Source organism: Ostrinia nubilalis, chromosome 15, assembly GCF_963855985.1.
Source record: "Ostrinia nubilalis chromosome 15, ilOstNubi1.1, whole genome shotgun sequence".
Lineage (NCBI taxonomy): Eukaryota > Metazoa > Arthropoda > Insecta > Lepidoptera > Crambidae > Ostrinia > Ostrinia nubilalis.
In genome coordinates, this window is record NC_087102.1 from 1,979,541 (window position 1) to 1,991,027 (window position 11,487).

At 42.2% G+C, this 11,487-nt stretch overlaps 1 protein-coding gene and 1 non-coding gene across 2 annotated transcripts in view; both read right to left on the minus strand.

Annotated features, from left to right (window-relative positions):
* The window catches only part of LOC135078588 (Golgi-specific brefeldin A-resistance guanine nucleotide exchange factor 1), a 37,626-nt gene extending 26,294 nt beyond the window's left edge, over nt 1-11,332 (minus strand). Inside the window, exons 1-12 of the mRNA XM_063973118.1 lie at nt 10,790-11,332; nt 10,504-10,622; nt 9,981-10,089; nt 9,109-9,282; nt 7,345-7,447; nt 6,711-6,937; nt 4,669-4,846; nt 3,979-4,147; nt 2,302-2,937; nt 1,948-2,098; nt 1,390-1,592; nt 592-800 (exon numbers count right to left, since the gene is read on the minus strand). Of these exons, the coding sequence (XP_063829188.1) occupies nt 592-800; nt 1,390-1,592; nt 1,948-2,098; nt 2,302-2,937; nt 3,979-4,147; nt 4,669-4,846; nt 6,711-6,937; nt 7,345-7,447; nt 9,109-9,282; nt 9,981-10,089; nt 10,504-10,622; nt 10,790-11,090 (2,579 nt within the window). The 5' untranslated portion in view covers nt 11,091-11,332. The remainder of the gene's footprint in view (nt 1-591; nt 801-1,389; nt 1,593-1,947; nt 2,099-2,301; nt 2,938-3,978; nt 4,148-4,668; nt 4,847-6,710; nt 6,938-7,344; nt 7,448-9,108; nt 9,283-9,980; nt 10,090-10,503; nt 10,623-10,789) is intronic.
* LOC135079053 (U11 spliceosomal RNA) lies at nt 7,980-8,110 on the minus strand. Its single transcript, XR_010258715.1, has one exon. It is a non-coding gene; the product is annotated as a U11 spliceosomal RNA (small nuclear RNA).
* Nucleotides 11,333-11,487: the final 155 nt, after the last annotated feature.

An 11,487-nucleotide genomic window follows, 5' to 3' on the forward strand; every position in this document is an offset into this window, starting at 1 on the left:
GATTTTAAACCGCGATGATAAGATCTCAAACAATTCCTCGAGTGCTCGCGCGGGGGACATGCGTCACCCAAACACTTTAAATGTTTTCTGCACTCACATTGATGCGTCTAGCAAGATGGCGTTACTACTATCATGTGCGACAATACATGCTCGAGGAATACCTAAGAAGGCAGCACTGTAGCTCGATACCTTGAAAAAATATTTACAAATTTTACACCCTGGGTGACATATGTCACCCGCGCGAGCACTCTAGTGTTAAATTTCCTTTTTGCATCGATCTGTCTGTCTCGCTCACGCCTCGACAAAGCTTCCAGTGTTATTATTACATACTTAGCTAACTTAGACCATTCTGAATTCTAATAAGTGTTACATTATCGTACGTAAATAGTGCTAGCGACGCATGTGTCCATAAATTACCAATTTTAGGAGGAAATTTTGAGTCACTTTATTTAACTTCTTTTTTTGCACAAATGGGATCAGTTCATCAATAACTCATTACCCAGAATTTTTTTTTCCCACCCGAAGCAGTGGTAGGGTTAAAACTTAAAAGCTTACTTGCAAAAATAAAATGAGTTTTATGAGTTTACTCACTTGATAGAATAATAAACAGCCTCCAGCATGGCCTGATCGAAGTCTCCCGAGCCGTTGCACCCTCGCAGGTTCTTCACAAAGTCATCAACAGTCATGGGCACGTTCAGTTTCTTCGCGTTGTGATTGTGTTGGTCCATGTTAAGCATGATGACCGCGTACGCCAGGCGGAAAGCCGCGTCAGTATTGGCAAATGGCTCGCCGTTTGTAGACTGTGGGTGGAATAAGGGTGATTTAATTTGGCGCTGTTTTAAAGTCGTATGTTAAAAAACTAAACTATTTGTTTAGATAGGTACATAAGGCCACACTGTTAACTATGCATTTCTGTTTTTGCTCTCGCTCTCATCAAATAGCGATTCTTTGCGATAGAACGAGATGACATGACTGGCAATGGGCAGTTAACACTGATGCCGATAGTACTCGTAGGTGCCCTTAAAATTAATTTGAGGTCTTATATGTTCATGTATTTTTGAAAACATGTAAGGACATTCTGGAGCACTTTCACTGAACAATAATACAGAGCAGAGCGGATAGTTTATACAAAGACCGATCTAGTAAGCTATGTCTATTGAATATCTTCGCTACTGTGTTCCCTCTCTCGGCTACTGTGTACCCATTCCCTGCTGTTGTTTACTCACTCTCTGCTACTGGTGTACCTACTCACTCTCCGCTACTGTGTACCTACCCATTCCCCGCTACTGAAGTACTCACTCTGCACTAGTATTTATGTATGTACCTACTCCGCTACGCTGTCCACACTCTCCGCTACTGTGTACCTATTTTCTGCTACTGTGTACTTACATGCCACCTCTCAGCGAACTTCTCCATGACCAGGAATATCAAGGGCGCCTCTCCCGGCAGCCGGAAGGTTTCCAAGTACAAGCGGAGCGCCTGATCGATGCGAAGTCCGGTGTAGTCGAAACTGTCTGCGAAGGCTCCTAGCACAGTGCTGCCGCTTTCGCTGTCGTCCTCGCCGCGAGACGAACGCTTGCAGATGTACTCGCCTGAAATGTAAAATTGATAAATCAGAAATCAGAAGCGACGCGACGATTGGCTAGGAATATTTAAAAAACACTTTTGACTTTTGGTCTACTTTCCTTTCAATCATTCAATAAATAAAATACTTTTATGCTTTAAATATGTTTTCTATAAAGTAAGACTAAGGCTGGGTTGCACCATCTTACTTTAACTTTGACAAACGTCAAAAATCTGTCAAACTCCATACAAAAACCACCGGTTATTATCGCTATAGTTACGGTCAAAGTTAGGTGGTGCAGCTCAGACTAAGAATCGATGTAAATAAACAATTCTCTTTGGACATTTTTACACAGCAGCATCTAGTGTGATTCAGTTACTCACCAATCATTTTCTTATCCAAATCAGGATTTTCTCTGAGGAAGATTGCAACTTCGTGAGGATCTAAAGGAGTCTTTAGAACCCCATGCTCTTGCAAGAATTCTATTCCACGCTCTGGCTTCTGGTTAAACAGTTCCGTGCCTTGGGTCACCCACTGCAAGATAAAACCATCAGTCATTCATACCTATAATAATATGTGACAGTAACTTGGTAGAACAAGAACTAACACTGTACGAAGAACGTTTAAATGTGAATACTGTAATGACTTTTCAAAATCACCGAATAGTTTTTTGAATGGGAGTTATTATTTTTTTACTATCTTGGGAGATAATATTTTCATAAGTACGTCTAATTTACCTTCTTCATATTCCTTATATTGTCCAACTCGGCCTCAGTGGGAAGGTTCGTGGTCGCCTTATGACGGCCAGTTCTCCCAGGAACGAAGTACTGGCTTATATCGTGCGTCACGTGATCGCTCACCACCGACGCATCATCCATTCCTCCCAACTCCAATGTCACGTGACCGCCACGCCCATATTTTGACTCTTTCTCCTCCTCAACATTCAATATATCCGTCTCACTCTTACTCTCAATCTTGGGCTGCGTACCCATTTCGATTGCGTCTATAATAGTCAACAACACTTCTAGTGATAGCGAGTGAATGTTGTAAGCTGTTGAGGATATGACGTTCTTCGATAACAATTTCGTTAGCTCTTCAAAAACATTCATACAATACACGTCACAGTCGTAGTTTAAATACAGCTCTGTACAATAGCCTGGTATCCTAAACAGCTGAGCTAAGCTCTCGAGGGCTAAATGCTGGATCTCTTTCAGCTCGTATATGGCTTTGGACGTGTCCATTGATATAATTTCGATGATCTTCTTGAAGAACGCTTCCATTTGGAATTTGAGCTGGAAACGCAGCGCTTCGAAGAGAAGGAAGGACACTTGCAGGTCTAGCGCGAAGATCGATATCCTCTCCGTGCCAAGAAGCTGTAAAAAAATATTGTATTATTAAAATGTTAGGGTAAAACAGTTTTTTTTTATAATCAAACTTCGACCACTAAAAGCAGTCCGCGGCAATGCGTGGGGGTTTCTGCAGATCATCAGCTAGTAGAAACTTATGAGGACAGTTAGCCACATTCTGTAGTCAGAGCTATAGCCAGAGTTAGAAGAAGTTGTGGACGAATACTCATTGCCTTGGGCTAATGCGATATCCAGTGGTCCTGACTCACTTGATTGTACTTAAGGGTACCCTAAGTTTTGAGTTGGAATGCCTCCTTAATTACCATGTCAGTACAGTAAATAAACTCGAGGCCTAAATAAGGGGAGGTCTTTGTCCAACAGTGGACGTCATTTGGCTGAAACGAACGAACGAACGAAATAAACTCGTTAAGAGTTTTCCACAAAGAAAAAGTTATGTGTCAATGATGATGTATGTCAGTACTAAATTATCTGCCGCTGACGACAGCGTTGCAGTGCGGTGCTGCAGAATATTGTGTTTATTCGTACGCTCGACCGATGTACGCGACCGACGTCAGCGTAGGAGGAAATCAACCCTTATTCTTCTTTTTGGAAGAGCGGTCATGGTTATGTTGATACTTGAGCTATGAGTATTATATACTCGTAGAGTTTTCCGCACAAGAAACCTTCAGATCTAGTACAGTTAGACACCAGTTCTGCTATCCAGAGAACTGTACAGCAAAGACAGCAGCCTCAGACACTCACGCTCAGCAGGTTCCTGCACAGCGGGTCCCGCACGAGGTAGAACAGCGAGGGGCAGGCGGCCAGCTGGTCGGCGCCCACCAGCGACACCCAGGTGCACCATGGCGGAGTGTTCTGCTGTCTACAGGGCTACACAGACAGCAGCTCGGACACTCACGCTCAGCAGGTTCCTGCACAGCGGGTCCCGCACGAGGTAGAACAGCGAGGGGCAGGCGGCCAGCTGGTCGGCGCCCACCAGCGACACCCAGGTGCACCATGGCGGAGTGTTCTGCTGTCTACAGGGCTACACAGACAGGAGCTGACACTCACGCTCAGCAGGTTCCTGCACAGCGGGTCCCGCACGAGGTAGAACAGCGAGGGGCAGGCGGCCAGCTGGTCGGCGCCCACCTCCAACGCCGTGCCCACCAGCGACAGTCCTAAGTGCACCATGGCAGACGTGTTCTGGCTGTCCAGCGGGTTGCACAGTGATATCAGGAACCTGTGAACAGATATCAGAAGATTCCGTTCAACTTCAAGATGACATTTATCTTGATAATATTGGTGGTGCCGGCGCAGTGCACGCTTTAAGGCGTGGCTACAAGTCTACGATGCGACACCGGCCATCGTGTGACAGCACGGCGCCGCTACTGGAATAAGACACGGCGTTGTGTCGCCGGATGGTTGCTGCCGTGCCGGCACGGTTCACTATACACAATGAACGATGCTGCACCATACAAATGGCATCAAGAGTTACACTAAATTATTCGATCGACTAGTGCAAACAATTAAGTCAATGTTGGTTGCAAGGTTACAGATTTTTACAAAAATCCATTACGATACGACAAAACATAAAATAACCAAACAATAGCAATGATTTAATGACGACATAACTTTAACAGCAGGAAGGCGCTGGATGCAAGCCGCTACTACCCGATAATTCTGGTAATCATTGGGTGAGGCCTATGTAGGAACAGCAGTGGACGTCCTATGGCTGAAATGATGATGATAATTTTAACATACCTGAACAGCTCCCTGACGCAGACCAACCCATACGGCTGCAGGTTGAGCGAATCTTCCTGCGGCGTGAACCGGATGCCTCTGTGGTTCACGTACTCCTCAAGCTTCTCCTTTTCGGCTGAAGCGTCCTCTGCTTCAGCCGGCTTCGTACATGTGCTGCCGTCCTGCTCTATTACTTCAGCTGTGAGAGAATAAGATAATTTATGTTAGTAATTGTGATGCGAGATAGTTCTGAACTTCTGACTGTTCAGTGTTCATTTGTTAGTTTATGCCTAAACAGAACTACCTTGGAGAAAAAGTCGACAATAAATCAGGAACTCATTATAAAATGTGGTAATAAATATTTTCAGAATAGTTTACATATAATATCTATGTCTGACATTTATAAAGGTTTCTGTGATAGAACAGAACTAAATAAAGTACACACAGACACGAATGAAACCACAAAGAAAAACAAGTAGGGAAATATTGAGAATTACATATAGTCCAGTAGAATTAGCTTTTAAATCGGAAATAATTCCTACAAAAGATTTTATTGTTTTAATGGCTTCTTTGGTTGCCCATTAAGACTCTCCTAAGTTTTCGACTTCGACGGAGTTGTGCTTAAGTGGTGGGGGCCCCCGAAAGAGGCATTTTTTCGGTTTTCCGGTTATACCGCGTAAAGGACTTACCCTATCAAAAAGTGGTCTTCATGACAGTTGAAGGGCACTTAATCCTGCATTGAATAAGACCAAATTTATATGTTTTGGACAAACCGTTCTCGCGCTAAAGTTCGGCAAAGTAGAAAATATACGTATAATTAATGACCCTCTCCACGTCCAATGGTTTGTTACCCACAGGCTTCCAAGTCTTGAAAAGGGCCACCTCAACCAGTGTAACCCTATCAAGGCTTACGAGCTTGATGCGCCTATCCTTGTTCGTCCCAGACGTTCCTTAACTGCGGTTGCTGCACCTCTTCCTGGCACTCACCTGAACGACTCTGTGTTACCTACTGTGGCTGCCCCTCTTCCTTGTATTCTCCTGCATGACTACGTTGCCTAGCCGTATGCCTGGTCTAAGTTTCGACGCCAAAAATCAACAACAACAAGTTCATATTAAAACGCTGAAGAGTTTTTTGTTTGTTTGTTTGAACGCGCTAATCTTAAGAATTACTAGTTTGATTGAAATCATTGTTTTTGTGTTGAATAGCTCATACATTGAGGAAGGCTATAGGATATATACAATCACTCTACGACTAATAGAGGCGAAGCAGTAAAGAAAAATGTTGCAAGCACGGAAAATAGTATTTAAACTATTTTCACGCGTACAAAGTTGATTTTGTGGCGTCGAACCTTGGACCAGGCATATAGCTAAGCAATGCAATCGTACAGGAGGGTACAAGGAAGAGAGGCAGCCACATTAGGTAACACAGAGTCGTTCAGGAGTGTCAGGAAGAGGTGCAGCAACCGCAGTTAAGGAACGGCTGGGACGAACAAGGATAAGCGAATCAAACTCGTGAGCCTTGTTAGGGTTACACTGGTTAAGGCGACCCTTTACAAGGCTTGGAAGCATGTGGGTAACAAGCCATTGGACGTGGAGAGGGTCATTAATTATACGTATATTTTCTACTTTGCCGAACTTTATCGCGAGAACGGTTTGTCCAAAACATATGAATTTGGTCTTATTCAATGCAGGATTAAGTGCCCTTTAACCGTCATGAAGACCACTTTTCGATAGGGTAAGTCCTTTACGCGGTATAACCGGAAAACCGAAAAAACGCCCCTTTCGGGGGCCCCCACCACTTAAGCACAACTCCGTCGAAGTCGAAAACTTAGGAGAGTCTTAATGGGCAACCAATGAAGCCATTAAAGTAAAAAAATCTTTTGTAGGAATTATTTCCGATTTAATCAATTTTTGTGTTTAATTCTACTGGCCTAATATGCATACTCAACAAATTTATCAAAAAACTGGCGAAACAACACAAAATTCACAAAATCTGCTGTTTTATGTACAAGAAAGATGTTTTAGTCCTCAAGAAAACTGATAACTTTTACTATTTCACTTACCATCCGTCACGTCAACCTCTTCCTTCTGCTCGTCAGTCTTCTCCGCTTCATCAGTCTTCTCCGGCTCGGCGTCCTTATTCACGCACTTCTCCAGCAGTTGTGTGATGGAGGTGTTCTGGGAGGCCAGGTCCATAGATGAGTGGCGGTTGTGCTTCTTAGTCGGCGTCTTCAGAGGGTCCACGGGTTCGATGGTGATCTCCGCTTCGTTTAGCAGGTTCTTGTCTTGGCTGGGGGTGTAATAAACAGTCATGTAAAAATATTGAATAGTGCTCATATGAGATACACGTAATTTCACACCCTAATAATGACAACACAATGAGTTACTGGTAATCTAAGTTAATATAACTATGTTATATAAGATATTCTTGTATGTATTGCACTCACATAACCTTTACACTGCACTGCATAACCAAGAGGTTGACTGGCAGATAATACTTTTAGCATTAAATTTTGCTTTTGTACACTATTTTGAGCAAAATGAAAAAATAACAGCATATAGTATTATATCGCCCCTGGTAAGATTTGAAGCCGAAACTAATATACAGAAGTACAAAAGAACACCAGCCCAAAGGAAAATAACATGCCAAACAATATTGTTTACAGTAAAAAAAAAGGTTATAAAATAAATTCTTACTGGTGCCTCATTTTCTCCAGTTTCTTTTCGTTGTCTGTCTCGGGGTCGGCGTGGGCGCTGGCTTGCTCGGTCATAGATGAATTCCTCTCTAACGAATTTGTACCTGGAACAATATCACTTTATTTTGATGGGGAGGAAATATTATACATGCGAAAGTAACTCTGTCTGTTACGCTTTCATGACTAAACCACTGAACCAAAACCAAATGACATTTGGTTTAGAGATAGATTCCCGGGAAAGGTCATAGGATAATTTTTATCCAGATTTTTGAAACAGGAACGTCCTTATGTGATAAAGTTTTTGTGTCAGAAAAAAATTCACGCAGGCGAAGCCGCGGGCAAACGCTAGTGTAATAATACTTATTAAGTAGTTATTACGTGTGTATGAAAAAGACCTAATATTTTTTGAATGAAATCAATACCTACTGATAGCTTACAAGATAATAAATGATAAACAGGTATGACATAGATTGTGAAGTGCATTGTTTTGATAGCTTTTTTTGACTTGAATGAAATCCATACATTTACATACTAACTCTAATGTGTAAAAAGGAAAACCATGTTAGTTTTACAAGACCCATTATTGTACATGTTCATATTGAAATTAGGTATTATTATTGGTATTATTCTGGCAGAGGAGGCGCCGGTACTTATGGGTAGCCAACTGCCTCTCCGAACAAAAAATTACGTGTTGAGTATGTCTTGATGGCCATACCCCACGCCCCGTGGCCGGCGCGTGTGCCATCGAAGCGGCAAACACCCTTTTTTAACCATACCCCAACTTCTTGGAGGTAGTCAAGTTTCGGAAAAAATCAAATGGAACCGCGAGTCAATCGACACACAGCGCCATCTGTTGGTGGGTGGCAGTACTTTACACTTGTAATAAGCAGCGCAAAGTTGATGAATTTGATGATCACTTTGTTCATTACCTACTGTTCATACAAAATAAACAAAGGAGAAACAAGTAATAATTACTATGACATAGTAGAGACAAATAGTAATTTCTTCAGATTTGCTAATTTGCATGTTTTTGCCAATAAATTTGGTATTGTGGTGGTGGCATTTTATCCTATTATAATACAGGCTATTTCTCAACATAATTGTATAGTCTCATGTGCTGTCGACGTACTATAACATGGCTGCCCAACCTTTTGAAGAGTCAGGCCGAACGGTGGATTCAGTCGTTAACGACGGGCCACTTACATTTCCTATTTCACTTACTGTGATTTTTTAATTTGGTGCGTATTTTCAAACCATACTTGCGCGGGCCACTTAGAATTCTATCCCGGTCATAGTGTGGCCCGCAGGCCTAAGGGTTGAGCAGCCTTGTACTTTAAAGGCTCCCACAGACCAAACGCGGGTCAGAAGCAGTGCGGGTCAGTTGCAGCGCGGCTGAGACACACTGAAAGCAGCGCAGTTTCAAAGCAGTTGCAACGCGGGCGGTTGTCAAAAATTTAAATATTCGAAAACCGCTTTCAACGCGCTGCTACCGCCCTGGGTCCGGTGTGTCATGCTAATATGGCCGCCATAGTAATACAACAGCGCGGGCCCGCCCTGCGCTCGCGCCGCTTCTGTCCCGCCCCCACGCCGCCTCGTTTGTCGTTCGGCAGTTGCAGTGCGGCGCGGTTGGAGCGCGGGCCCGCGTTCAAATTTGGTGTGACATACTTCAAAGAGTTTCTTGTATTACAACTTGCGCGGGCCCGCATTCAAACTGCGCTGCTACTGCCCTGCGTTTGGTCTGCCCAAGGCTTATGAAGCTACTCACTATGAATCCCAGTCAGGCTCTTCTTCTTGGCGGTCTTGTCGCGTTTCTTCAGCGAGAGCCCGACCGCGGCAAAGCTGGCCGACGCGGCATCTTCTGGCGGGAACTGCGGTAGTCGCATGAAGATCAGCTGGGTCATGTCCCGGAGACACTGCTCGGCGTTGCGGCGGAGGAGCTCTGAAAGTGGGGAGAGGGGAAGTGTTTGATTTTGAGCTTTGTATTTATAGAAATAAGTGATATCACAGTTTTGGCTGCTTTGTCATTTTGTTTAAGACTGAATAAGGCGAAAGCATGGGCGTATCCAGCTTCTGCCCAAGAAAGGGGCAAGTCATACCCAGCTTCTGGCTTTGAACTTTGTATTTATAGAAATAAGTGATATCACAGTTTTGGCTGCTTTGTAATTTTTTTAAGAGTGAATAAAAGGGCGATAGCATGGGCGTGCCCAGCTACTGCTCTAGGGAGAGGCAAGTCATACCCAGCTTCTGGCCTAAAGTGGGGGCAAGTCAGGTTTTTTATGTCAGATTTTTTAGATCAGGTTTTTTGGGTCAGATTTTTTGGTAGATGCCCTCACCTGATGGGTAGCCATGGGTGAAAGATTTTGGCTCTAGCTAGATTAATGATATGGTGTAAGTATACATTATTTAGAAGTAGTGGTTAAGAATATTCAAAACTTTATTATGTACATCGGGGGAAGCCTTTCATCTGCAGTAAGTAACAAGTAAGTGGGTTGATAATGATGTCATATTATTATAATCAATATCATGTATGTATTAGCTTAAAACCTTGTTACCATTGAAGCACTGATTATGATACTGATTAAGTATATTTTTTTATTTTAAATAGTACTACTAGAATGAATGTGAGAAAATGTTTACCTGTAAGTCTTGTCTCAAAGCAGATTCGAAAACAGCTGAGCATAATTTCACAGACACTTTCGTCGGTCAGCATCACTCCTTCAGGGCTCAACATAAGTGTGCGGAGTACCTGTCAAACAAAAACATTGATTGTGTTAAAATTATTATTAATTATAAATTAAAAAGTAAAAAAATTTCATAAGACACAAAATCTGGCAGTGCTTTTGTATATTGTATTGGTTAGTCACATTTTTATTTGTTACTTAAAACTATTTTTTAATTACTATTATTTAGGGTCTAACATTTTATAATAGATAGAAAGCTATAGTCTAATTAGTATTCCAGTTTGTTTGGCTAACAAAAATTGCACCAAAAGAAACTTAATTGCAATGATAATTGATTGACATTCCAGTGAATTTTGTTTACAAAGAATACAGTATTGCTTCTATTGTGTTCATATTTTACATGCATAAGCCAATAATAGGTACTAAGAAATATTTCATTATCAATAAAGAAAGTATTTGTTCTGAAAAAAGAAACCAACCTGCAGTATCTTCATGAGAACAACTCCGTCAGATGAGTGGTCGGTGCCCACAAACCGGGCATGAGTGACTGCATCGGAAATGTCTTCCACTATGGCAGGCACGCTGGGATGGGTTGGATCTGAAGTTACATACACATTTACTAATTATTTTTATGAAAATTTACATAAAATTTTCCTTCTGCTTTATGATTGTTTCAGTTTTTTCATGTATGGTCACACACATACATTAAGGCAACTACACAAGAAATACAGAAGGTTCCAAGTGTGAAATCAATATGAAAGTTACCTATTAGTCCATAGGATAAAAACTTGTGTATAGCCGATAGAGCTAGACTAGTCACAGGCCCAGTAGTTTCTTTGCTTCTGATGACTTCTAGGAACGGACTTAAATACGTCGCCGGGTCCAGGAGCCTCAGGTCGTCTACTTGATTGAGGATGATCTTCAGGTCTTGGAAGGTTTTCATGAGCACATCATATTCTTCGTTGGGGAAAGAATGCGAGCCCCAACGGGTACTTCTACGCATGGCAGTGACGAGCATTGCCATCTCGCCCTGCACCACGAAGATACCATTGCCAGGGAGCGACATTTTACTGATTTATTTCACAAAAACTGATCAACATCAACACCGTAGTAAAAATAACTTGGTTCCTAAGCGCACTTTCCACGAAACTACATATTTACACTGCACTTATGTACGGGTCCCACTGCAAAGTTGTAATTCCTTGATAAAATTCACAAATTTAGACACAAAATATAGCAATATCAATGGAAATTCACAATTTGATTAGCAAGTTCCACCACGATCATGTTGACGTTTCAGAATTTTAGTTCTACTATTGCCCGCTTGGTGTCGCCAGTGAATCAGTATGAAAGTCGGCTATTCTCAAATCCATACGTCAGAAACTTTATTCGATTACGATCATTCAATTGACTATTCATAATCTTATCGATGTTTATTGCATTGGTATTTGATATCCATTCAT